The sequence below is a fragment of the Leptosomus discolor genome, chromosome 14 (assembly GCF_034619465.1).
Source record: "Leptosomus discolor isolate bLepDis1 chromosome 14, bLepDis1.hap2, whole genome shotgun sequence".
NCBI lineage: Eukaryota > Metazoa > Chordata > Aves > Leptosomiformes > Leptosomidae > Leptosomus > Leptosomus discolor.
Genome location: NC_141404.1, coordinates 9,143,187 through 9,170,624, shown reverse-complemented (window position 1 = coordinate 9,170,624; position 27,438 = coordinate 9,143,187). Strand labels below are relative to the sequence as shown.

Here is a 27,438-nt window from a genome sequence, read left to right as displayed (position 1 = left end):
ATGTCTCTTAGGCTGAGGCTTCTGCCTGAAATAAACTGGGCAAATGGTATTCCTGAGAAAGGTACATAGATGGAGGAAAAAACACTGGTTATTTTGGAGGCTGCTTAAATGCCGCATGAACCATCGTGTGGAAGCCTGCTGCAGGTGTGAGCATCGTGTGGCTGACTTACCTAGTGCCTGTCCTGAGGAGCAGTACGGGAGTAGCAGCTGTTTAACTGAGCATTACCTGCTGCTCCAGCAGCAGGCTGGGTAGCAGCAAAGCATGTGCTGGTCTTCATCTGGGCTCCCTCTCTTCCCCCCTTCCAGCAGGGGCAGAAACAGAGCCAGCTGTCAGGCTGGGCTGGCAGCACTGGCGCTGTGGTAGCCCACCGGTGCAAGAGGAGTTGGTGTGTACGAAGAGAGAACACAAACCTGACTATTCAGGAGAAGAAAGGCAGAAAAGGAAAATGCAAAGTTTTTTGGTCTTGTGAGTCCAGAAAGTTGTCTGTTCTGCTCTTCCAAGTGAGTCAGCTGGGCTCAGGCAGTGGTGGCCATTTTTGAACTTCAGCCCCCTCACACTTCGCACTAGAGCTGGTTGGAAGTGCCGTAAAGCCGGGTGACGTACCCGGGGCTGCTTTTCTAATCACCTTGGCAGCTCCTGTGAAGCAGCCCAGGGACTGCCTCCTTACCGCCGCTGGCGTTGGAGAAGATGCCTTCTCTCCCTGCAAGCCCTGCCAGGGGCACGTTTGTGTTGTGGTTTCTGTTCTCTGTGCAAAAAGCCACGGGTGTTCCTTGACTTCTGGATCTGCAGAGAGCTGGGTTTGGGAATGTTCTGTTGAGTTGCTTTTTGGAGGTGTTGTGTTAGGGAAACCTGGGAAGCGGAAAATCAGGAAAGGGAGTTTAGCTGTTTAGAAGTGATCTCTTCCCAAACGGAAGTTTAATTGCAGTTTAGAGAATAAAGTAATTCCTTAGCAGAATCTGACACCAGACACGTAGAAGTAACAAGACTGTTGGATGCAGTGAGCTGGAGAGTTTTTTCTTGTTAATTAATTTTGCCTGTGATGCATGTGGAGATAGAGATGTTTTTCAACATGGTGCAGGACTCTGAATACTCGGCGCCACTCCAGATGAGCCGGGCAGTTCAGACGTGCTTGTGCCCACTCTTGCATTTCCCGAGTGCTTCATTCATAGGTAGATAATGTGTGTTGCACCGGATCAAACCTGCCCTGCGCTTTTAGTGGTTGTGAAAACATACCTTGGTGGCAGCTTTGTAATGCAGGCCTCAGATAGTTGGTGTGGAAGGGTCAAAATGCAACAACGGGTGTAGACATCGCAGAATATGTGGCGGATGCAGCCCCCTCGTGGGAAACATCTGGAATTCAACTAATGCCCAGTATTTCGGTGTTAAACAGTGGGGTGTTCAATTTGTCTCCTTTGGGATCTAGAGTAAAGAGGGAGCTGATTTGGGCTAGGTGAGATCAGAATCCCGTTTAGACTTTCTGCTGAGAAGTTAAAGTGGGGTCTGCTGTTGCAGCAGTGCAGCAAACTGGGCCCTTTACTCTGGTCTTTCCAAGGCTGACAGAGCTTTGGAAGCAGCTTGTGGAGGCTGGAAGCAGCCATAATTCAGTGGGGGTTGTTCTCCACAATGCTCTCTTATCCACAAATCTATGCTACGTGGCACAAATTTGCTTTGGAGAAAACCAGCGCTTACTCCTCTGGAGACAAGGCTGTTGAAAAGAAGTGTGAGCTGCATGTACATCTTGCAGGGAAGATGGATGTCCTCTGTCTGCCCGTTTTTTGGTTGGCTGATGAAGGTCCTTTGTACTTCTGTGAATGTCAGGATGAGAGCTTCAGACACGGGTGCGGGCTTTTACGTGAGGCACGCGGTGTCCGTGTGATCCGGCACAGGGGCTGGCCGTTAGCGGCCGTGTGACGGTGGGTGTCACTGAAGTACTCCACAGGGGTCAGTCGATGCCGAGTGTGCTGCCATTGTTGCAAAACAGGTTTGTTTTTTTATGCCTGTCTGTTAATTTCTTGTTTCTAAACCCTTTTATCTTGTCACTAGGCTGTTCTTTGGAGTTTATTGCACTCGATTAGGGATCGGTTCTCAGAATCGAGGAGTTAGAAGTGAGATTTGAGATAAGTGAGGCCCATTTGGTGCTGCTTTGGACGCCTCCGAAGGGGAGATGGAGTTATCAGGATTGAAAAAGAAGAGTTTGCTAGGACTCAAAGAAAATAATAAAAAATCCAACACTAGGTAATCATTCTGTCCGAATTTTATAGGCTTAACAAAACTGGGGATGTCATAGGGTGCTAGGGCTCTCCCAGTGAGGGTGAGGAATTGGAAATGTACCTCTTCCTGCGTGAATTTCTGTATGTGAGCTGTCTGCCTCAAAGCTGCTCTGTAATGTAAAATGTTTTCCTTTTTCTAAAAAGTCCAAACTTGCCTAATGCTTTAACTCTGCAGTTGTGGTGATACTGAGTTACATTTGAAGTTCAATGTTTTGTGTTGCTGTTCTGTTCTTTGTTTGGGTGTGGGGTTTTTGTTGTTTATGTTTTTCTGTATTAAACAATGCTTTCTGCAATTTATTCTTGAAGGGCTCCCTCACCAACTAAGCGCAAGGATAGGTCTGAAGAGAAATCGAAGGACCGGTCCAAGGATAAAGCAGCCACTAAGGAATCGGGTGAAAAGGATCGTGGTCGAGACAAGACTCGCAAAAGACGCAGTGCTTCCAGTGGGAGCAGCAGTACCAGGTGGGTGCTTTTACAGGGAGGAACAAATTAAGGTGTTTTCAGAAACCACCAGCTTGGTTTCTGGTACGTTCTGTTCCCTGTGTCACGGACTTGTTGCAAGTTTGTGTTGTGGTAGTCACAGTGCAATTTTGTCTGAATCAAGGAGTGTTATTTTTTTCTTGGTATGAATTTCCTTTAGCTGCCTAGTGAGCTATGGAGCATCAGTTTTTATTGTTCTAACTCACAGTCCCTCTTTCTGTAATTATCAGAGATTTTTCAACCATTCTTCTGGGTACTCCATTCATTTTTATCCCCTCCTCCCCCAACAGATCCCGTTCCAGCTCAACTTCTAGTTCAGGGTCCAGTTCGAGCACTGGTTCTAGCAGTGGCTCGAGCTCCTCTTCTGCCTCAAGCCGTTCTGGGAGCTCCAGCACCTCACGCAGTTCCAGTTCCAGCAGCTCCTCTGGATCTCCAAGTCCATCTCGACGGAGACATGACAACAGGAGACGCTCCCGCTCCAAGTAAGTTTTATTTATCTTCTAGGAATTACCAGAAGGTAAGATAATTTACGTGTAGAATACCAGATTGTGATCAGAATAGGTTGTTTTCTGAGAACTGTCTGCTTTCTCCGTAACTTAGAGATATGAATTCTGGCAGAGCAGGTGCTCTGCTTTTCCTTACAGTCAAAACGTGTGCCCTGGGGGAAAAGAGATTAGAAACCTCGTTTTAAAGAGTGATTTTAAATATTATGTTTTGTAGAGGCAGTTTTAATAAATGTTTACCAATAGTAAGGGACTGGGCACTGGATGAGAGTAAAGCTCTTTGGTTTCTGTAAATTACAGCCAAGACTAACAGAAAAGTCAGGGCTGAAAATGGGATGTATGTGTATCCATGTGTATATGGGTATTCTTGCATATAAAACACTAAAATGGGATTGAGGGCAAAGGAAGCATTTTCCTGTAAGGGTCGGAATCAAACTGTGTTAACATCCTTATCGTTTTTCCTTGGGATAACTGTAGGTGAGGTGCTGAAGGCTGATAAAATCCACTGAAGTATTATGAGCCAGTGCAGGCTTTTTTAGAGTATCATTCCATTTATGGACAGTAAGGTTAGGAAGAAGCCTTAATATGAATTTTCTGCATACTGAATTTTTTACAGATTAAAATTATGTTCTGGATTATTTTTTCTAAACTACACGGAAATTGTGATATGCAGCTACTTAAATATTTTTTTTAACCATGAGATGCCTGGACCTCTAGTGAACAGAAGATACAGAAACACAAATCATTGGCTCCATTAATTTGCCAGGTTATGGCATGCTTTGGTGTTTGTGTCCTCATTTTGCCTTTTGAATTGTTGAGGCAAATAATGTTTTTTGTTTTAACAACAGGGAAATTCTCTTTCTCTGGCCAACAGGTTTACAGAGGTGATTGCTAAATTTCATGTTTGTTACCCTAGTGGCAACAAAGTTGAAAACTCACAAAAAAGGCTCTCAAATTCCCCAAGTCTCTAAAGCAAAAGCAGACAAGGCAAATGCAAGTCCTGAGGTGTTTCTAAGTGGAACACCCTCACCACCACCCCAGCACTTCCTAACCTGTAACTTCTTAAGGAAAAAGATGCCCTCCCAAGCAAAATAGTACTTTTTAATCATGCGGTAATGACTGGCTGCTTGGTTTTGTCTCGTATGTTCCCTGAAAACCGTGAACGTTTTCTGTTGTCAAAATCAGGTCCAAGCCACCCAAGAGAGATGAAAAGGAGCGGAAGAGGCGGAGCCCATCTCCCAGACCTACAAAAGTGCACGTGGGAAGGCTCACTAGAAACGTGACCAAGGTAATGGCATACCTGCTGCCCTGGAAAGGCAAGCCTGCGCCTTTCAGTCGGGACGTGTCAAAACCTCTTTGCTAGAGTGCTGCCAAGGTGTTGCTGTTGAAAGTTCTTGCTTTGTGTCCAGATTGATCAGTGAGGAAAATTTTGGTGTGATTTTACTGAGTCAAATAGAGCGTGGGCTCTTGAGACTGTGTAGTGAGTAAGAGGTCTGTCTGCTTCATTGGTGTTCCAGACCTTGTGTCCTGCCTTACTAGGGTAGAGAATTGGGACAATAGCTGAAACTACAGTGGAGGCATCAAGGGTATCTGGAGGTTCTTGATAAAGGATCTGAAGAGAGCTGGGCTGGCTTATGTTGTCTGTGCTAGAATGTATTTTAAAGGTCTTCAGAAGTAAAAGGTTTAGGGTGTTGAAAAAATAATGTGTTTTTTAAAAAATATGTACAGTTGTACCTTCAGAGTTTTCAGCTGAGGGCCTAAGTTCCTTTTTCAGGTCCTCAAGGTTTTTACACTAGTTGTGCTTTTGTAGCCAGCGTTGACATGCAGTGGTAATTCTGCTTGAGCTTAGGGTCTGGAACAGTCTGAGGAGGATCTGAATAGGCAGCAGTAGAGGACGCAGTGGTAATCCTTTCCGCGTCTGGCCAGTGAAAAACGTCTCTTCCTGATGGCGGCACCGATTTAAACCTAATCTAGTGGTGTGGATTTACTGCTCTGTGCCAGCCAGACCTGGTCAGTAAGTGGTCTCTGTCCTTAATACTTTGCTCTTTCTCTGCAGGATCACATCATGGAGATTTTTTCCACTTATGGAAAGATTAAAATGATTGACATGCCAGTTGACAGGCTAAATCCACACCTCTCTAAAGGTTACGCTTATGTGGAGTTTGAGAACCCAGATGACGCTGAGAAAGCCCTGAAACACATGGATGGAGGTAGGTATCAAATGCTGTAAGGAGGCTGGGTGCTTTTAAAAATCTGTGGAGCAGAGGAATTTGATCTGTAAATGAGTTGGAAACTGTTGGGGAACTGATCTGAAATACTGTCTGTTTTCGACTCAAATGGCTTTGGCTTTTGTGTGGTTCAGGACAGATCCAAAACATCGCAAAGCTATTAAAACGGAGTTTTTTTCAAAACAAAGAGCGATAAAATTATTTATGTTTCTGTGAAGATCTTTCCTGGTTAACATCTTAACTGCGATTTGATGGGATGTTAGATTAAGAAGTCTAGTGTGTATGTGGCCTTTGTCAAAATCCTCCCGGGCAGGTGGTGGACATAGCACTGTAGGCTAATTCACGCTTCAGTTGCTTGTGACAAAGCTGTGAGTTGCATTAATGTTATGTGTAGATGTTAGTATTGGAAAATACTTACTTCTTCCTGTTTCTGTGATTCCCTTAAAAGGCCAGATTGACGGTCAGGAGATCACTGCCACTGCTGTGCTGGCACCGCGACCGAGGCCGCCTCCCAGACGCTTTAGCCCACCCAGGAGGATGCTGCCACCACCACCCATGTGGCGCAGGTCACCTCCTCGCATGAGGAGAAGGTGAGAGCTGTGACCATTTCTGTTTCCTTCTCAGTGTAACAACAGGTTATCACTGAAAGACTCAACATGGGGACAATTTAATCCTATTGGACTTGGCTTTCCCCTCCAAATGAGAGTAACACCTTTGGGGCATCAGCTGAACCTGGATCGTAACTCTTAACTCCTTAGCGCCAGGGTGACCCGCTCTGATCCCTTTTGCATAAATGCTTCGAGGTGAGAATGGACTCCTGGCTGGCAGAAGGCTTTGGGCAGCCCATTCCAGCCACTTGCTTTTCTGAAGCCCTTGCGCCTGCCTCCCTGATTTCTCTGAACGGGTCTGTGGCGAAAAGCAGTCCTTCCATACCAGGGGAGTGGAGTATGCTGACCCCAAGATGTCACCTGTGGTGTGACTTGGGGCGGTCCGAACATGCTCAGATAGTAGGTCTTCCGGAGTCTTCCTCAGCAGCCAGATGGGCTGCTCTGTCTTGGAGATGTGCTTAAACTCTTGTCACTAGTGAAAGTAGCTCCTGTTTGAGCCGCTTGATTGCTGAAGAGCTTGCAAACTATGGGTTTAAAGAGAGAGCTAGTTAATGTGGCACAAGATCCACTGTCTGTTGGTCCTCCTTTAAACATGCCTTTTGCTGAGGTCTGGTGAATGCTACACCTGGTGTTCCCTCCTCATGGTTTTCTTCCCTAGACTGAGTTTTGTTACTGTGTCAGGCTCCATTAATATTCTGTGCCTGGACCCTTGGTGTCATACTGATGGCCATGCAGGTTGGTGGTAGTACTGAAGGGCTTGAAGCTATTTCTTTCGAGTTAGACTTCCTCTGAGAAGCGCCCCTGTGGTTTGAAAGCGCTTGTAAAAATCCTTTCCCTGAATATCACTGTGCTTCAGGAGTCAAAGCTGACCTTTTGGTGAAGGAGAATCTGGTGTAGAATGAATGTGAGCTTGTTTTGCTTGAGGAGGAAGACCAGAGTCTTGTCTGTTCTTTGGCTGTTGAACATTCCTTCACCTTCCTGAAGCAGAGGGAGGGTAGCCAGAATACTCCTGCTGTGTAGTCAACATTTGAATTGCCCTTTTCCTCTCTAGAGCTGGCTGCATTTCACTGGAGCTTTTTTACTGTGGTGTATGAGGGTTTTTTGGAGGGGGACAGGAAGTGCTTATTTCAGAGTCGGTAGAGGAGCTGACACGCTACTGGAACCTGTTGCCCTGGTCTCCTAATGAAAGCTTTCTTCTTCACTGTCAGGTCCCGGTCTCCAAGGCGCAGATCCCCCGTTCGCCGGCGATCAAGATCCAGATCTCCTGGACGAAGGCGCCATCGCAGCCGCTCCAGCTCAAACTCCTCACGATAAAGCAAAAAGACTGGACAGCTTTTTATTTTTTAACTTAAATCCCATCAGACTAAATATTGTACCTTTTTTTATAATGGGTCTGGGTGAGGAGGAGTAAGAGAGAGAGAGAGAGATAATCCTGGCAGTGAAGGCAACCTAAGAGGAGAGCAACTGTTTCTGGCTAGTAGATAGCCTTTGCTGTGGGGCTTCTAGTTTCCTGGCATTGAATTGAAATTATTTAAAAATGGCTTTGATTTTAAAGGCTGCAACAGCATCTTTTCCAGGTAAAGGGAAGGAAAGATGTTACAGCCTCTCTTTCTCAAGTTAGCAGGCTGCTGCTTGGTGATTTCTAAATGCTTAGCACGTTGTACAGATGAGCATGTAAATCTTGAGCTGTTTCAGAAACTCTGTATGGTAAGACAGGGAGACTTTTCACTTGATCTCTGGGTGCCAGCACAGGATTTTTCAGAGCAGCTGGAGTCCAGATCTGCCTGAGACTTAAATACCAAGTTGTCGCTTTATTCCAATTCCCAAACAGATCATTAGTTTCTGCAAAGTAAGCTCTTTCTGCAGATTAAGCTCTTTTGCCATGCATATAACAGGTGATCACCACAGAAACAACAGTCCAGCCCACTGAACATGATGCTTTAGAAAAGAAGCTGGAAATCTTGAGAACTGGTTTGTAGCTGCCCCCTGTAAGTGATTTCTTTCACCTTTTCTTGAAGGGTTTTGGTAAGAACTCCCTACACAACCCCCCAGTGAAACGGCGTGAGCACTTCTACATATCTCAAATTAGCAACTGAGCGTTGACCCCCTGGAAGCTGTGAGGCAGAGAGGCAGGCTGGAGGCCGCAATGCTGGCTGGATTAGCTGGGGTTCGCGTAGGGAAAGGCAGAGAATTTACCCCCTGTTGTACAGTCAATACTATAAAGATTTTTTTTGTTTTGTTTTGTATCACTTTGTAGCCTTTTGGGCCCTGTTGTGTTTGTACTTGTGTAGGATGAGCGATACCGAATAAAGCAGTAGGGTTGAGAACAGCCGGCCTGCCTCGCTCCCTTCTCCGGCCCCACGTCCGGCGCGCACCGGGGAGCCGGCCGTCCTTCACCCGGGAGCTGGCGGTAACGCCGCCGCGGCCCTTCCCGCGGGGGCAGGCCCGCGCCCGGGGCACCTGTCTCCTTAAGACCGGCGCGGGCGGCGCTTTTTCCCGGCGTCAGGCAGGCGGGCGCCGCGGGTTGGCTGCCGCTGAGGGCGGGCGGGCGGGCGGAAGCGGGGCGCTGCCCGCCTCCCTGGGCGCCATGGCGGCCGCGCTGGAGCGAGCCTTGCGGGAGGCGGCGGCGGCGCTGGAGCGGGGCGGGGAGGGCGCGGCGGCGGCGGCGGCGCTGGGCGCGGTGCGGGCGGCGGCGGCGCGGAGCCCGGCCGCCCTCGGGGAGCGGGAGCGGGCGCTCCTCGGCGCCGTCTTGCGGAGCTTGGCCCGGGCGCCCCGCGCGGCGTGGCCCGAGGGCGTGCGGCGGAGCTGCTTCCTGCAGGGCCCGCCCGGCCTCGCCCTCTGCGTCCTGCTGGAAGCCCTCGCCTCCTCGGGGTCAGTCCGGCTCGGGTGGCGGGGGGGGGGGCGGGCCCGGCTGGGGCTGCGGGCCCTGCTACCCGGTGGGAGGCGGGCAGAGGCGGGCGTCGCCCGGCGCGGTGGGCTGGAGAGCTGACAGGGGCTGGTCCTCCGCAAGGTTCGTCGCGAAGCCCGAAAGGAGGGTGCCTGAGGGTGCCCCGGCCGTGGCATAACGGGGGCGTAAATGTGCAGGTGGACAGAGCCGAACGTGAGCGGGGGAGGCCTTGCTCTGCCCTCGGGCCCCTCGTTTCAAAACCCACCTCCCGCGGAGGTCACCACGCTGGCTTCAGTTACGCTTGTTGGACGTCCTGAAGTGTCAGGAGCTGAGGAAACCGTAGAGATACAAAAAGATTAAAATCGCTTTGGTTTTGCTTAGAATTCCATGCGATTGAGCAGCAGTGTTGTAGTGGTGAGACCACAACAGAAAAATGACAGCATTCACAGTTTTTTTCTATCGGTTAAAAGGGGCAGGGACTGATTCTAGTTACTTTCTCCCAGGCCTAGCTTCCATCCAAGGGAGGTCATCGAGGTCCTGGAGCATTTCCTGCAGGAGGGCCGGATTTCAGCTCTGATGTGGGAGGTCTGTCAGCAGCAGGCACAGGCTGGCTCACCCGAGCTGCAAGAGGACCTGCTCAACAAGATTGTGTGTTTGCCTGACCACGTGAGCAATAAACTCCAGGGGAAACATCCGGCAGTCTTCTTCCCACACAACTACTTTCCTCTCTTGGGTGGTGCAGTTATCCAGGTGCTGCAGCAGATCTCCGACTCCCTGAGAGGTGAGGTTGCAGGTGTGAGGCTGTGCTGTAGAGACGGTTCTTCTGAAGAAGTGCTTTGCACATGGACCTCCTTGGCTGGTGCTTGAAATACAGATACCGGATATTTCAGAGCCTCACGTTCATCCTTCAGGCTGAAGTTCGTTGTGCTTAAAAGCACAAAATACCACAAGTGAGGAAGATGGACGAGGGTTTTTTAAAATGCTGCTGAAAGCTGCAGTCCTACGAGGGGTTAAACAGCCTCTTCTGTTGCCAAAGCTTGTGATCACTTGGTTTGTGCTGAAGGAATTGTAGGGAAGATTTAAAGGGCACTGAATGAACCAGTGGCTTTGTTACCATTGTGTTGAAGTGGGACTCAGCTACTTTAATCTTCTGACTCCTGCTCTGTAAATAATACTGGGTGCTGCTTTGTGCCTGAAGGCAGGTGGTGGAGGGAGGAAGAGGTGATGCTTGAAGAGAAAAAGTTAATCTGTGTTCTCGGGCTTCAGTACCTGTAGAAGTGCAGGCACCTCTTTCTGACGGTTGGTTGGAGGGTGCTGGTGATGTTAAGCTTGTGTCTGTTTTATCCCAGGTGGCTTGGATTGCTCAATCTCTTTTGTTTCTCATGTCCTGGGGAAGGTGTGCGTTCATGGAAGACAAAGTGAGTGTTTTGCTGCACTCTTTTGGGGAGGGGGAAGGTCTGTTTTACTGTATTAGTACAGAAGAATGACTGACGATGATCAGCAGAGGGAGTGGGAGAGGGAGGCTGACCAATTAATACTGTGGATGTTTGTGAGTTGGACTGTACAGGCTGCTCTCTGCTTGCTGAGCTCAACTACATATCTGATAGATGCTGATGCTTTTCTGTCAGCTCATGTGAATGTGATCTGTTCCCCTCTCAAAAATTGATGAGGTTATTGGGTCATCCTGCCATTTGGGGCATAACTGTTTAATGATCTTCTAGTGCTTTTCCTCCAGTGGTCTGAAAGTGCCTGAAAATACCAGCATAAATCACTGCCCATAGGTAATAACCCTGTGACTTGAGTAGCCTCCTGGCTGGCTTTGCTTAGGGCTTTGCAGCCACTGAATGCAGAACTAGCTAACAGGGCTGGGGAAGAGGAGGAAAGATTTTCTGGCTCTTTACTGTGTTGAGGAATACTTGCAAGTTCCTTAGGCTGCTTGTGTTAGTTCTTACCACAGGAGCAATTTACCTGCAAACTGTACATGTATTTCTTCAGCTTGTAAGGGTCTTGACATTTGCAGGCTGACCTTGAGTACCACTGCACCAGCTCTGTCTATCTGGTGTATTTACCTGTTTTCTTTTCTACTTCAGAGGAAATTCTGAGCGTTTTGGTACCCCGCCTAACGGATCTCACCAAGTCAGACTGCATCTGGCAAAGAATATGCTGGCGATTGGTTGAATGTGTGCCAGACCGCTGGATGGAAGCAGTGATCCTTGGTTTTGTGCAGAGAGCACCTGGGTAAGAACTCTGCTTTCCTCCCTGATTCAGAGCAAAGGCTGGATTTTTTTCACAAATAATTGCACGATGAGTTTCTGAAAGATGCTGATATGTGTCTCTCTGTGTAGGCAATTTCCTACAGTGCCATTTCTTGGGAGACTCTAAGGGTAAAGCAGTTGATTATTCCCTCTCGGGTAGCAACCTGCACTACTTCTTAAAGATCTGCATCCTGACATGCCGCGAAAAAACAAGTGAAAACGTTCTTTGCAATTACTGACTCACTCTTAAAGTTTAGAGGTGTTTTAGAGACGTTGTTACAAATAGCTGCTCACAGGATTTCCTCTGATTAGTAGCAGCATGATTATGAAATGAAATCAAATTACGTGGATTCCTAATGTTTTGCTATTGACCTGTCTTGCTAGGGCAGATGTCTTGTCCAGATTGCTGGGGAACCTGGTTGTGAAAAACAAGAAAGCTCAGTTTGTCGTGACACAGAAGGTGCTGCTCTTGCAGTATGGCCATACGGTAAGGACTCAGGGCTGAACAGCAGTGCAGCGACACCCATTTTTCCCAAGTGCAAATGTGTGCTTTAGCTGAGCTCCGGGTCTTCTTGAGTAAGGTTTAACACTTCATTCTGAAATCAGCCCTCGGGCCCTCCACGTGTACCTGAGCTGTGCGTGTACATCCCCTCAGCTGAGCGTAATGAAGAGGGAGTGGTGAATGCTCACTTTGAAATCCTGGGGTTCGTGTGCTGTCACAGGGTTGATGGTATTTAGCAGACTTAACTGTACTTTTTTCTGGAACCAAACAGTTATGTGCACGTAATTTCAGTGTTCTGAGGAGCTGGAGACCGCTAGTTAATTTAGAATCTGAAGGAAGAGACTGAGGAAGCCATGACCCGCCCTCAGGGATAAGCATTGGATTGAAGAGATGAAACAAGGATTGTTGGGGGGTTTTTTCCTGTGCACCTAAGTTTTGTCACAAGGTGTTAGGAAGTGTTCTGTGGCTGGTGATGTTGTGAGGGATGTTCCCTAGACTTTCTGTGTTCCATGTTTGCTTGGGACTGTGCTGATGTGGTTTTGATGGTAAAAATACTGTGCTGTATTGCTGTCCTGGTTTCCCATGGGCTTCATCAGCAACTGCATGTATGTGTGGTTGTTTTTTTAAATTTGCTTACTTTTCTGTCCTCGAGTGTTGTCAACCTATACCTTGGAATTAAAAGTTTAATGTAGTAAAGATACACACTTGTCAGTGCTGAATGACAGCTTTATGCCCAGTTAAAGCAAGACTCGTGCTTTTCATTGCAGACTGCAGTGCTGCAGAACCTCCTTGGCTACCTGTCCCTGGATGGCCTTCGGCGTGCCTTATTGATCAAAGTAAGGTTAAGTAGCATTGTTGGTGAGGTATCTGATGGAAAAAGTTCAGTGTGAGGGTCTGTGGGGTGCACAGTTTTGGTACTTCTCTAGGACACTTTTGTTACTGTTCATGAGAGTGAGGGAAGCCCTTCCATATCACAAGTGAATTGTGATACACAAATCGAAGACTTTCTGCACTGCTGGCATTAGGTTTTCATATTTAATTGGTAAATTGTCTTCCAAGTAGCGAAACTATTGAGGCTTGGATTCTGACAGATGTCCTGTGTCCTCCATCCTTCTCGGCTTCCGGTTTGTGTGGCTGGGCAGATGGCAGCAAGTGATGAAGTTGGTTGAGAGCTGTCTGTGTGCCAAGTGGTTGATGCTTTAGAATCTCTCATCTGCGATCTCCTCCGTGGGGATGCAGATATTTTCTCTCTCCAAGTCAGCAGTGTGATGGAACTTCTAGGAAATTTGTATCTCTGGAAATCTCGACCATTTTGTCAAATTTTTTTTTCCATTGTCTGCACATTCTAAAGTTATCTGCAAGTATTGACAGCTGTATAAGATTGCCTGAAAACATAGAAAACCGTATAATATCCTATTGGGTTTTGACAATATCGCTTTGCATATAATATTTATTTATGAGAAATAAACACATCACTTTAAAATAAAAAAAACCATTATATTTAACAATATATTAAATGAATTTGGTGTGGAGTTCTCAGCTGGTCAAACACAGCACGTGTTGGGCCCAGAAATACCAAGTTATCTCCGTTTGTAGGGAGTGTGAAGTTCACTGGGAAGCATGAAGACCAAAGGGCCATCAGAATACACAGTTTGCTGTCTGAAAGCGCATTTCAAAAACATGCTTACTCCTGTGTAGAAAAGATCCATTTCAAACCAACTTGAGTTCTCTGCTTCAGGTGCTGCAAGAACTGTTGGAGACCTGGGGCAGCAGCAGTGCTGTAAAACACTCTCCACCTGAGCAGCAGCAGTATATTAGCAAGGCCATCCTTATCTGCCTCTCCCACCTGAAGGAGCCTGAAATCGAGAGCTGCAGACAAGGTGAGGCAGTGGGAGAAGCAGGGGCTAGATTTGTTTAACAGAAGGTCTAACTGTGAGTAGAAAAAGACCTTGTTTTGACCTATGGATAAACGGAATTGTCCCATCTTCATCTTGGCCAATGGGGTAGCCTGCTGGAATCCTCTTTTTTCTTTAGCACTGATACAGAATGATTGCGAGTGCCTAGCTTTGAATTACAAAATTGGACAACTAAGGTTCTGACCTGAGCAGTGGTTTAGGAACCCTTGGCTTTTGTCATGGAAAACAAGGGTTGACTCTGGGGACTGGTTAGAGGGATGGGATGATTTGCAATATATAGGCTTGCTGTTGGAGCATGAGTAAGTCTCCAGAGGGGACAGGAGAAAATACTCAGGATCAAAAGCTGTTTGATTGGTCTCTTACTGTCCATGTGTATTTCTCCATATCATTCTGCTCCCCTCAGTGGGAGGAAAGTAGGGATAGTGAGTGACCAGCAAGGACCTCGTATTCTGTATTCATACAGTATGTAGCACATTGGGGTCCTTGTCTAAAGTTTCTGTTGCAATAAAAGGAATTTCTGTCCGATGTCTAGAGTTACTTCTCTGTGTGTATGGCGTTCGGGGGTGGAGAAGGTTGACTTACAAGACCTGTTCATCTGCTTCATTATAGAATTAATTCTTCTTTAGGTGAATAAGTGACCTGTTAGTAAATAACAGTACTGTAGTTTTATAATGTGTTTTTTATCTGACAACTGTTGAAAAGATAGGCTTTTCTGAGCTGAAGCAGGCCATTCTAACAGCAGTAAGCCTGCCTGGTAAAGCTGGCAACCATCATTCTCTGTGGGCTGCGAAATACTGGTGTTTCAACTTATTTAGGTGCTGAGGGAAATTTCTCTCTCCATGATTATTGTACTGGTCAGAATTTGTAGCTTCATCAAAACATGACTTTTTGCTCAAGTAGTTTTGAAGCACCCTAAAAACAAACTAAAGATTGACTTGACTTACCACCCTCTTGTTTCAGTGAAAACCGAAATACTCCAAACTTAGAATATATTGTAATGTTTTGTTGACTTTGTACCCCATGAAAAAGCATGGTTTGATTACATTGGTGCTGATTACATTGGTGCTGAAGGGCAGTACTGCCATTGCGGAAATACAAGTCGCATTTACGTGGGCCCTTCCTCTCTTTCTACCCATTATTGGGTGGCAAGTGGCTAAAGATGCCTTCTCAGGGAACTGGCATAAAGATGGATGTTTGTTTCTGTCATTGTTTCATGCACTGTGTGGTTTTTTTTTTCAGAGCTTCTCACAAGCATGATGGAGGGTGTGAAATGCCACTTGGACAGCAATCTGCCGCAAATACGGCGTCTGGGAATGATTGTGGCAGAGAGTATTAGTTTGAAAATAAACACTGATGGGCCTGTCCTGAAGTTTCAGGTGAAGGTTTTAATGAAATTTATGCCTGATGTGCAGGGCTTAGAGGAAATAAAAGCTTTAAACCAGATGATCCAGGGCGTTATAGCAAGTTCTAACAATTATTAGCTGGAAATAAGGAGAGGCAGCAAGGCTTTCGAAAAGAGAGGTACAAAACCCAATTGTGTAGAAAACAGCCAGGTGCCTGAGTGACCTAAAGAGTCTAATCTGATGGCAGAGTTCAGGGTAAACTGATGATAATAAAGGACTGTGAGAGGATTATTGTATTGTGTGAAGGAATCGGAGTCTGACCCATGGAAGTTGAGAGGAAACTTCAAACCTAAACCGATGGTGGACATTCAGTCACTGCTGCGGTGGGAAGACCTGCTCTGAGTGGAGATTTTCAAGACTGACACGGGGATATATGCTCTGCTATTTCCAGTAGGGTTTATAAGAGTTATGTGATTAAATCGCATCAAATCTTTAAAAGCCTGCATCACCCCTCATGCCACATTGCCGTTTATTAGATGTTTTAACGACTGTAAATAACATTGAGGCAAGGTCTGATCAGGTACTACTGTTAAATACGTGTAGAGACAAAGATTCCATAGGGCACAGATCGCCGTACAGCATAAGTACGTTACTGCTGGCAGCGCTGTGATTGAAACAATGGGACTTGTGTGGGTTCATCTGCTCATGATTCAGTCTTCATTTGCACACAGTAGAAGGGTCAAATGTTAAATGCTGAGCATATTTGCAATCAAATAGTGCCGTAACAGTTACTCTCAATGTCTAGTATGAAGAAGATGATGAAGCAAGAGAATTGAAGTCCCTTCTGGTGCAGACTTCACCATTCTATGTTGTCCCCAGCCTTCTAGATGATGAGTAAGATATTGCTGCTGTTCATCTCCATGCTATCGTTTTTACTCTTCTCCATACTTTTTTTGAGTTGCACACTAGAACTGTATACAGTATTCAAGGTGTCTTCCATCTTCTTAAGAGTTTTAATGCACCTTATTCTTACAATGCAGTGTAGTTATGTTAGATTCGTAATTCAGAGGTAGTGTGTATTAAAATTGCTTGTTTGATATCTGCACATGGTGAAACCTTGCTGCAGTTTCTAGGGGTCTTGCATGCCACTGGGTAGGATCAAACGGGCCTTTCTGTTCTCGTCTGGGAAGCCTGGCACTCGGGCCGTATGCCCCCAGCCCATTCATCAGTAACAAAAATGTAGGCTGGCTGTCTAAAGACTGGTCCTTTGATGCTCTTAACTTCCTTGAGGCTCTTTGAAGCACTTCGTTTTATCAGCAGATGAATGAAGCACTTCATGTTGTTAGCAAATGAAGCTGTCCAGCACTCCAGTGAGATATAGGTTTAATGCTCCCATTTTAGGGGCATAGACGGCATTTGAGAAGCACGGAGATGAAAGGACTCACCAAAGTCCACAGAAATAGGTACTGAGATAGAAAAAAAATTTCCCTTATTTGTCCTACCAGCAGTGGCTAAAGATGTTTCTTCCCCATTTGTTCTGTTTCATTCATAGTTTTAAATACGGTGCAGGCCGGCGTGATCCGGTTATCACAGATGAGTCTTTCCATAGCAGTCTTAGGTACAGTTAGTGCAGGAGGAACACAGCAAATTATCTAACTTAATTTTTGTCATCCATTGCTCTTCTCTTAAGAGATTCTGCTTCTCTTTTCCCCTCACCCCATTCTCCTTTTCAGGGCTTTGTTTCTTGTGTAAGCCAGCTGGGTGGGAGACTGCAGCAGAAATAGTTACTGCCATTCTGTGCAGGCCGCAAGGACTGATGGCGTGGGTAGTTGCTTGCTTGTGAATAAGGACTGTTACTTCATTGGTTTTAATGCTTCTCGTTGCTCGCTGCAGGAATGAGAAAGCAGATGCTGCACTGCCATTGGTGTGGGAAGGTAACAAGAACTCAGGTACAGCAGCCCCCGTGATGCCAGATGAGGAGTCAGATGCTGAGCTTGACAGGTGTGGGGCAAGAAACGGGTAGGAAATGGAAAATAATGGCAGATGCGGGGAGAATGGAGCTATCACTAATTGCATTCCTTGGCAAATCTTGTGCGTTCTGGCCTTGTTCAGCTGAGTGGCACGCAGCAGAGTAGGACTTTGTATAGGAAATTGCACGCAATTATGTTAGTCCGTAGTTTGAGCAAAGCTTGCGTGTGTACAGCCATAGTATGTACTCCATTTTTCCTGGAATTATGAATATATCTACCCATTTTGATAGTGGACCTGCCTTATTCTGTCACTTTACCAATCTATAAAGAAATCTCAAGAATCAGCTTCTATTCTCTGGGTCACCTGACTCCTTCCTGCACTTGGCAGGAGATGCAGTTCCAGATCTGGTCACAAAACTGCTCGTTTGCTGAGCTTCAGAGTAATTTCTAGAACTTCCTAAGGAACCGTTTCAGGCTAGGCTTCAGCAGTGTGCTGGATGATGCAAGAGGGATAGTGATACAACAACGTACCTGCTGGTTCTTTTGTGTGGATAGCTGTGGAAAGGAAGACTGTCTGTATCCCGTAGACTTAACTCCTGCCTTTATTTCTTTTGCAGTGATGATGACCTCATCCCTTATGACATGTCAGAGGATAAAGAACTAAAGACTGAGGCTCCTGTGTATATCCGAGAGTGTATTGAAGGTAGGAGATTTTGGGCTGAGTCTTTGTCTGTTTCTTACTGTTTGGGGAAGTGGTCTCTGTGTGGGTTTAATTTTTTTTCTGAGCTAATTTGAAAAAGCTGTAGGATTTTGGTAGTCTGAGCTCAAGTGTTGAACTGTAACTTCTGAGTAATTTCAATTTAGTTCCTAATGCTGGTCATGCGCTGGATCAGTGATAGCTGCCTATGACAAGACAAACTATTGGCAGAAGAAAGCTGGGGGTATGTACCCAAGCAGAGCCGTTCTGTTAATAGCTTTTGTTTGTCTTCTGATTACCTTCAGTCCTGATAGGATCTGAAGATGTGGACAAATGGGAAGCTACAGTCAAGGCTCTTGAGAGCTTGGTTCGAAAGAATCCAGCAGCAACAAGAGAGGTAAAGTAGTATGAGCTGTAGTACAGGATTATCCTGTTGCCCTTGTGAGGAGACTAAACATGCCAACAGAGCAGCAGGCCAGGCTAACGTATACTGGATTTAAAGCTTTCAACTTGGGAAGGGAAATAGAAGGAAATAGTTGCTTTGAAGATGATGCTGCAGAGCACCAAGGAACAAAGAAGCAGGCAAAGGTGCTGGCAACAGTATGGCATTTAGCAGCTCCAGGCTGAAAAGTAAATGCTTTGTAACTGGAGCTTGCCAGTAACATGATGAAGCTCCATGCTTTGTGCTGGACAGAAAAAACATTAGAAATGCAGTTTACAGGACAGCCATGAATTCCGCAGACCAGTTTATTTTAATTTTGGATTTAATTGATTTTGAATTGAAATTAAATTTAATTGTTGTTCCCCAACAAAAAGGGGTATAAAATCAAATGGACTTTCCCTATTTGTTTGTACCAGCATGATGCCTTCCAGAAGGAGTAGTTGGATTGTACTGGTCAAGATGAAAAGCTCAGGTGAGAGGAACCTGGGACAAGGCCACCAGTGTGATGAGTGCTCACCACCACTTGTTCGTGAATGCTTGAAAGTGGCAGAGACACAGGCCTCTGCCAGCTGAGAAGGGGAAGGAGTGTAGTCTGGTACACAATGCGTTGTTTGCTGCTGCCCATCAGACTCTTCCTGAGCTGGGTGGGCTTTGGGTGTGGTACTGTCCCCTTTAACCTGTCAGTTACAGTGACAAGTCCTCCTATATCATGATGCCACCACTTACCAAAAAGCCAGAGTGAATGTGGACAGAGAAACTGGCATAGGGGTTTGTTCAGTGTCTTGAGAAATCCGTCTGAATGGCATTTAGCTTAATGTGTTTTCTCTCCCTCCTAAGTGATGAACATGTTGCCTATAATCCATACTCTCACTGTCTTTGCTTAAACATTAGAAATGGTGTGTAAATTCTGTGAGGAAAAAAAAACACCTGCAGGAATTTGATTCCTTTTTTCATATTTTGAGCAGGTTAGTGTGGAGCTGGCAAAAATACTGTTGCATCTGGAGGAGAAGACCTGTGTTGAAGGCTTTGTGGAGCTCCGTCAGAGAGCTCAAGTAGCTGTTTTAACCACAGATCCCATACCTGTGAGTCCCTCTTACTGCTTTCCTTTTTCCAACTGAGGTATGAGCAAAAATTTAAGCAGCTGAAGTCTTGCTAGCTTGATAAAGAGGCTGTAAGAGTGTGCTAGAATAGCTAGTTCGTGTCTGACAGCATTTGTGCAGAGATGGGCTATGTACTGAAGAACCTGCAATGGGTGACTGAAACAACAGGAAAGAGAAAATGCTGTCAGAGCTGTAATGGACTGGAGGAGCTGTTTGGAGGCTGTCAGTCTGAGTATGCCTGACAAGGCAAATTAGATAAGGGGTTGTTCCACCAAAGGGGAGGTGGTTTCACAGAGAGGGAAGCTGAGGCACAAAGGGCTTCTCTAGAAGAAGACTTGACTGGTGGTTGTAATTGTAGAGTCACAAAATGGTTTGGGTTGGAAAGGACCTTTAACGATCATCGAGGTCCAACCCCCTGCCATGGGCAGGGACACCTTCCACTAGACCAGGTTGCTCCAAGCCCCACCCAGCCTGGCCTTGAACACTGCTAGGGAGGGGGCAACCACAGCTTCTCTGGCCAGTGTCTCACCACCCTTAGAATAAAGAATTTCTTCCTTACATCCAATCTAGATCTACCCTCTGTCAGTTTAAAACCTTTACCCCTCATCCTATCAGTACAGGCCCTGGTAAAAAGTCTCTCTCCATCTTTCTTGTAAGCCCCCTTTAAGTATTGAAAGGCCACCGTAAAGCCTCTGAAGTGCCAAAGCTGCCACAGCAGCTGTTTGGGTACCTCTGCGTAGGTGGGACAGAAGAATGGCAAAGTCCCATTTGTCTTTACTTCCTTTGGGAGAATGTAGAAATGGAAGTGTCTGGATTTCCCATATTGGCACAGCATGTCTCTTCCCTTCTCTTGGAGGTTTGTTGTTAACTAACAGGAAACAGGACCTCTCCTGAAATGGAGTGCTTTTAGAGTTAATGGGAAGTCTGTTTCCAGCCTGGGTTTGTGTTCATTGTGCCTTGATTTTTCTGTACAGGTAGCAAAGTACTTGACCTCCCAGTTCTACTCTCTAAACTACAGTCTTCGTCAGCGCATGGACATTCTCGATGTAAGTGCTTTTCTTTCCACTTCCCACTTTCCTTGTGTCTTTGTTGCACCAGTGCCATTTCCCTCAGATGTCATGGGGTTACCTTTTATTCCTCACAGGAGGAGACAGAGGCATGGGATCTCTCATGTTAGTATTTGTGCCTGGCATTCCCCTCTTGTTCATACCCTGCTGCACTACAATTGTACAGCGATCCCTCCCCACAGAATGCAAAACATACGATGGTCACTTGCCGAGGAGACGCCGCTGTTTCCTAACACATCATCAGGCTGTTCTACCTTCACTTTCTGAAAGACAGCCATCTGCCTGTGCTGCCTCCTACATCATTTCACTTACTGTGTCTGAAGAAGGAGCCAGTGTCCTGTGTCAGGGCTAAGTGACCAAGGGCTTGGTTAGTAGCTCAGAGCCAACTGGTCATTTGGGGGTCGGTTACCTTGCTGTCCTTCGTTCTGAACCTGTTGTGCCTTTCTCCCTTGCTGTTCCTATGGGTTTAGGTGCAGGTAACTGTTGTTGCTGTTCCCTAGTACAGGGATTACCTCTTCTTAACAGAACTTTCCTCTCTTTCATCTAGGTATTGGTTTTGGCAGCTCAGGAACTGTCCTATCCCAAATCCCGTGGGAAGACCAAGCATTCAGGTGCCCCAAAACCTTGTATCCAGCTCCTTCCTGGAAGTGACAGCTCTAAGGACTGGAGAAGAATTGTTGATGAGAGGATCAAAAGCAAGACTCGGAGATTTGCTACGGTGAGGCCAGGACAGAAACAAACTAAAGTCAAATCCAGCAAAAGTAGGGATGCTAGGAGTTGCTGTAGTTCAGTCTGGAAAGAGCAGAATACCTGTGAAATTTGGCCCAATCCAAAGGAAAGACTGTGCAACTTCAAATATAAATTCATCTTAATATCTGGCTGAATCTTTCAGTGCAGAGTACCAACAACTCCTGTAGTGTTCTTCCGGTAGGGAGAGGAAAACAAACCTTGAACTCCTTGCCTTGCTTTGAGGGATAGTTGTTGCTGTTCTATGCTTGTTCTGAGCTTGTCTGGCCGCTGCAGGGAGCTGTGACTGCACCTCACAGATCCCAGAGCCACCTCCTTCAGACTAGCTGCCTCTGGACTGGACTGTCTTAGCCTTCCTATTTTTCAGGGGGATAAATTGATGCCAGTTTCCTAGTTCCCAGAACTCGCCTGTGGTTCATCCTGAAGAACTTCCTTTCCAAAACTCCTTTATCCCTTGCTTATTCTCATTTCTTATATCTAACCCAGCAGTACTGAGCTATATTGTGCTGAAACATTAGATGTGTGAGAGGATCTGAAGTGGGAAGTGCACCATCCAGTCTGGAAACTAGTAGCCACAGGCATACAAGAAGGCAGTGGCTGACAATGGGGTGGCTGCAAGGAACCCATAGTCTTGACAGTGTCCAGTGAAATGGAAGAGTCGGATGCTGCATCTTGTGTCTAGATGTCATTTTTCTCTTCGACAGGGTCAGTCTCAAGTGGAACTGGCTTCCGGGCCAAACGAGTTCAATTCTGTTGCTGGGCACTTCTTTTTCCCATTGATTCAGCACTTTGACAGGTGAGTGTGAACACCTTGGGATGTGGGCATGGCAGCTGCCAGTGAACCTTCCTGCTTGTTCCGCTTGGCTAAAGCCCAGAAGCTGTCCAGGAGTCCAGTGACACCACACGGATGCCTGGCTTGTGCATAAAGCTTAGATGGGAAGGGTTTGTGGGCTCTTGGACTTAGCCTATGAAGTCTTGTTGGGCAGGAGTATTTAAGACCAGAAGGGAAGGGAAGACACATTATGAAGAATAACCTGTCAGCAGATACACAGGCAGATGATTTTGACAGTAGCAAACTGGTTGTCTTGGCTGACCCTCCACCATGGGAGGCTCACAGAAAACCACAGAACTCAGACTGCAGCCTTTAACCAAAGTTCGCTCTGTCTCAGGTTTGGGCCTGTCACCTGGACTGGTCCTTGTGACCACCTTATAGGACACAGTTTATTGTCAGTCACTTAAGTCGTTGCTTGCCTAAGGAAGGCTGAGTAATTGATTCCATGAGAATCAAAATTCTCTTAATACCAGTCGTAGTGCCTAGTAGGGCAGTGGTGCTCGCTGTTGCATGCAGTTCTTTCTGAGTAAAGCCTAGTGGTAGAATAAGTGATACCTGCCGTAAGAGTAGAGGATATTACTGGTCTGGGAGCAAAGATGGGACCAAACAGCTGTGGCCTGTGTTACACTGGGAATGACTGTATAATGACTGTTGTCGTAGGGATTCAGGCTTGTGGGGGACAGTTTGCCCTGCGTAACCACCCTGACTGCTTCAAAGATGCACCAATCAGCCCTCTCGCTGCTACAGGACTGTGTATCTTGCACTTGCAGGCCTTTGACAACATTTGATCTCCTGGGGGAAGATGACCTTGTCCTTGGAAGACTGGTCCACACTTTAGCAATCCTAATGTACCTGGCTGTCAACACTGTGGTGAGAAAGGCTGCGTGAGCTTGCAGATACCAGGAGAGACTTCCAGCTTGGGAACTCAGAGGCGCCTCCTGAAATGGCAGTGTGCTCTGGGGCCTGCTACACTTAAACTGGCAGCTAGTTTGTGTTGCGTGTGCTGAGAAGTTGCAAAAAGAGCTGGGAAAAATGGTCAGAAAAGGGACATAGGATTCAAGACACTCCTGTACTATCTTTTGCTTCTGGTAGAAAAGCTATCACTTCTGTGGGAGGCTGGGCATATCTTTTCACTTTACTGCCTAAGTTTCCTAATCTGTAAGGTTAATTGTAACTCTGATATTCACAACAGTGTATCTCAAGGCCCAGTTCTGTAAGGCGGTGTGAGTGTGAAGGTGTTCAGTGTTTGTCATACTCCTGTTTTGCAGGCAGTTGCTGCAATGGGAAAGGCACTGCTGGAGTTTGTTTGGGCTCTGCGTTTCCACACTGACTCGTAAGTTGTAGTTGTATGCTTTCATTTTTAAGTCAGCTGCGAGCCAGCCTCCAGCGATGGTTTCTCTTTGTCCGAGACTAGCACCTGACTGAGAATGTCAGTGACTTAATGCATTAATGCTTAATGCTCTGCCCCAGCCTTGTGTTCTTATGGCTGAGTATTGCAAGAATATGCAGTGAAGGCATTGCTTTTAATGTCAGACCAACCGATGAACTTGGGTAGTGTCTTCTAGTGTGGAGGTACAGTCATTATCTATAGAAAGCACAACAAATTTCTTGATCAACTATCCATGTGATAGTTTCATCTATGTTTACTCAGGGAGCTCAGAAAACTTTAGATTCAATTCCAGCATTCAACCCTGGAAAGAAATTCAGAGATGTAGCCAGAACGCTGTATACATCCAGTTTCTGTTTCCATCTCAGACTTCTTCAAGACTCTGGATCATGCTAGACTCCCTGCACTGCAGCATGGCAGGGGCTCTGTATGTGGGCACTCTGCCAGCTGGTGCGTGATTACACTCCTCATCAGTAGGAATACGGCAAAAATCGTCCTAATCACAAACACTGGAAACCGGAGAACCCCTGAGGTGAGGAAATCAGGGTAGAGCATATGAAGCTGCAGGCTCTAACCAGATCAGCCTTTCTCCAACAGGTATGTGCGCCAGGGTCTTTTGTCCTGTGTCTCCTCCATGCTCCTCAGTGTCCCTACGGAGCGTCTTCTGGAGGACATGGCGGAAGAGCTTTTGGAGACTCAGTCTTGGCTGGGAGGTAGGATGTGGTGGTGTACGCCAGTGTTTTTCTGGTTAGTGGTGCAGTCTTTGTGCAGCAGCTCTTTAGTCGTGATGGTGGCGGTAATGTCCTAGTGTTGAGCAGCAGAAACTTGCATGGCAAGCATATTTATCACTTGCCTGTAAGTTTAGGGCAAATACCAGACCACGCTGTGTGCTGTACATGTGTATCACCGAGGTGTCTAAAGCATAAGCTGGGAGCTGCATGTGGCACTTCAAAGTGTGACTATCCTCACAGGCCAACCAAAAAAGTCCCAAAATGTATTATGTGCCCTCTTTCTCTGTCTAAGCACCCAACCACCCACTTGGTGAAGCTGCAGAAAGTATTGTCATATTGCATCCAGGCAGTGACTTTGACAGCAGCAACGTACAAGGCTCGTACAGCCTGTTTACACCATGTGCGCAGAAGATGGGTTATTTTAGTGCTAAAAGCAGGAGGCAGAGAGTGTGGCCCCATCTCCTAACTTCCTATTGCTGGTGGAAAGAGCAACCTATGAAAGACAGCAAACGGCTTTGCATGCTGCACCCAACGCACATACATCCACACAAGCTACGTTTGTAGGTTCTGGTAGGCTGGAACCACGCAAATTGGTGGTCAGGTATTGCAGCGTGCTGGAAGAGGAAATAACCTTGTGTAGCTCTGAAGCCTCCACTGTATTCTGGGTGGACCTCGTGTGACTCCCTGGGTTGGTTTCCTTCACCATTCTCACTCTTGGTGAGTTGGCTTCCCACAGGGAGCCGGCAGGAAGCGACACTGACACAGCCGGCCTCTGATCCTTGCAGGTTGTAGAGCTCTGTGCCCTTTAAAAGGAAGAGAGCTGCCTTGTGGGGCCGAGAACTTTACTTTTCCCATGACATGGTGTGCTCTGAGGGATCTGCTTGTCTCTGCAGTTAACACTGCTATTGCCAAGTAAAGTCTTTCCAGGAGTATTGTAAATGTGTTTTCAGCATGAGGGTCTGCGTAATTTGGTTTTAATGAGTTATTTTTAGAAGGAGGAGGATGACAGAGCTAGCGGCATCTTTTTATGCCTGTAGTTTAATAGCCATCTCTTTACATGTAATGCTTTTGCATGAAAATTGCATGGGAGATTCTGGTGGGAATGAGAACAGGACAAGATCACAGTTGTGTGTATAGTAGAGAAGGGGAAATTTTTTTTAAGAGCCATACACAAACCTTAACAAATACAACTCAGCTCCATATCTGGTCAGATGTGCTTTAAGTGCAATTTAAAAGAGCTTCTAGAACTGCTTCCTGAAACAAAACAGCTTCTTGACCTGTGCCTTTGCTATTTGCTGTGAGATTGTTAGTTAAACAGCTGTCACAGGGAGGCACAGGGCTCCTCCATGTGCTCCAAGGGGTGAAGTCAGTCACCAGAGACCTGCTTTTGTGACCGAATCGTGGTTTTGAGCTAGCAGACTTGCTGTTGCTTCGTAACTCTTCCAGACAAGATTTGCAAGAGGTGTCATGTATTAATCTATGTAGCTGGGAAACATGACAAGCTGTCAAGCGTGCAAGCCTTCTACTACCACGCCTAATGACCAGGAGAAGTCACCACTTTGGGTTTCAGCTTAAAGCTTCTACATTTCTCGTGCTATGGCTAAAGCACAATGAGGAGCAGTGGGCTAGAAAAATGTTATCTGTGAAGCATTTAGTGGAAAACTACAAATCTGCTCCAGTTTGTTATTTTATCATAGCCTATGCAGATTGCTGTAGTTGTGTGAATGTGACTGCCTGTTCCTGCCCTTCAGCCTTTGGGCCATAACTGGAACTGTTCCCTGTTAGAAAGTGTTCACAGTGTGGTGTAAGCAACTGCTTCTGACACTGCCACAGTACCGTCTACTCAGCCGATGCTTTGGGAGATTTCCGCTGGAGAGAGAGGCTGGCATCCACCTTGTCCTTGCCTGTCATCATTGCCTTTAATGCCATGCTGGACCCACTGTTGAGTAGCCTAATCTTTCCTGGGGGAGGGAGGGAATACCTAAACATTTCTAGGAAACAGTTCCTTTGATTGCTCAGCAGCTGCCTTGGAGGGAATTCCCCACCCCTTGCAAGCACTGTAGAGCTATGTCATAGGTGAGTTTGGTTTATGTAAGGACCTGAATGATACCCTGATGCCCTGTGCCTCTTTTCAGTGGCAGCAGTTCAAGGGATGTGCTCATGGAGATTAGAAACAGTGCTAACATCAGTCTCCTGGCTTTTGAGCTTGTACTAATCAGGCTTGCAGCCTCCCCCTTTTTGCCTTTTGTAGAGGGAGTATGGAAACATCATTGTGAAGCTCTCCCTGACGTTATAAATAGCCCTACTCCATCTCAATGAGTCATGTGTTTGGGCTGACAGTACTGGGCTCTGAGCACACTGCTTGTGCGTACAGGATATCCTTACACAGACTCTCTGCTCTTCCAGGCTCCCCCTGCTCAGGCATCCTGCGTGCATCCTGATTTTTACTTTGCAGGCCCATTAAGGGCCCCTGAAATAACAGCTGCTGGAAGCAGCTCCATGCTCTCCCTTACATGCTGCACAAAGTATGAAAGAACTCTCTCAAAACGGAGGATGTGTTGAAACTTGGGGCCTGCCTCTTTCTTTCCCCCATTTAAAGGGGAGCGTCGCTGCAGATTTTGGGGCGGGGGGGGGGGGGGGGGGGGAAGCACTGAGCATTTGCTTAGACGGCAGGAATTGGCAGAAACGGAGACTTCAGGCTTTTGAGTAAGTGGATTTCTGACTGCAGACCGCGTTCATGCAGCTCAAGGGCACAAGCATAAATTCTGGCACAGAGTTTATCCCATGGAATGCCATTTCTGTAGTGTTTCAACCCAACTATTTGTTTCTGCTGCAAGAATGAAGTGAGCCAGTCAAGGCCTGGCTAAACTCATGCTGCTTAAGATGTGACCAAGTTTGTGCATCTCTGCCTTCTGGTCTAACATAATTCCTCAAGTGCAGCCGTCCAGCCCAGGCTTAGTTGCATTTGCTGTTGCGTTTAGTGCCATTCTATGATGGTCAGTGACACAGCAGAGAAGTGTTGGTTGCAGAGCAGTTTTTCCCATTTTTCAACTAACAGTGGCTGCTTCTTTTACAGATGTGATGGAGAAAGATCCAGATGGGGACTGCAGGAGGCTGGCCTTGCAGAACTTGCTACTAATGGAGAACCTGAAAAAGAAACTCGAAACTGTCCCTTCCTAGCTGAAGGGCAAAAGAAATGACCTTCACCTCATACTCTTGCCAGCTGGATGTGTGTAGGCACTGCTGGGGCCTCTTCAGCAGTCACCTGGCTGGAGAGGAGGAAGAAGGGGGAAGGGTGCAGAGCTGTAAGCCAGCGAACCTGACTTGACATCTGGACTTTGTAGTGGAGGCCAATTTAGTGAGCTATTGCCATCCGGTACGGAGTGTACAGATGCAGGAAGGTAGGCTAGCACTGCCATCCTCCCCACGCCTCCCCCGCCCCCACCCCCAGCTATTTATAACCTTAGCAGGT

At 46.7% G+C, this 27,438-nt stretch overlaps 2 protein-coding genes across 3 annotated transcripts; both read left to right on the top strand.

Annotated features, from left to right (window-relative positions):
- Nucleotides 1–8,419, top strand: LOC104341411 (RNA-binding protein with serine-rich domain 1). Of its 2 annotated transcripts, none has more exons than XM_086472944.1 (7): nucleotides 1–17; nucleotides 2,578–2,733; nucleotides 3,042–3,233; nucleotides 4,440–4,542; nucleotides 5,311–5,464; nucleotides 5,931–6,072; nucleotides 7,299–8,419. In XM_086472944.1, the coding sequence occupies exons 1-7, from the start codon at nucleotides 1–3 to the stop codon at nucleotides 7,402–7,404; spliced, it is 870 nt and encodes a 289-aa protein (XP_086329070.1). In that variant the 3' UTR covers nucleotides 7,405–8,419. The 2 variants fall into 2 exon arrangements, with proteins under 2 accessions (XP_086329070.1, XP_009955282.1); XM_009956980.2 differs by lacking the exon at nucleotides 1–17 and adding an exon at nucleotides 2,059–2,236.
- Nucleotides 8,237–27,411, top strand: TELO2 (telomere maintenance 2). The gene is given in 20 exon segments (XM_086472828.1): nucleotides 8,237–8,961; nucleotides 9,481–9,758; nucleotides 10,327–10,395; nucleotides 11,068–11,215; nucleotides 11,617–11,719; nucleotides 12,502–12,570; nucleotides 13,473–13,614; nucleotides 14,890–15,026; nucleotides 15,799–15,887; nucleotides 16,887–16,994; nucleotides 17,581–17,666; nucleotides 17,966–18,057; nucleotides 19,068–19,184; nucleotides 20,177–20,248; nucleotides 20,817–20,987; nucleotides 21,721–21,812; nucleotides 22,619–22,718; nucleotides 23,117–23,181; nucleotides 23,833–23,948; nucleotides 27,043–27,411. Coding segments are annotated over 20 exon segments (2,883 nt in total). The 3' UTR covers nucleotides 27,147–27,411.
- Nucleotides 27,412–27,438: the final 27 nt, after the last annotated feature.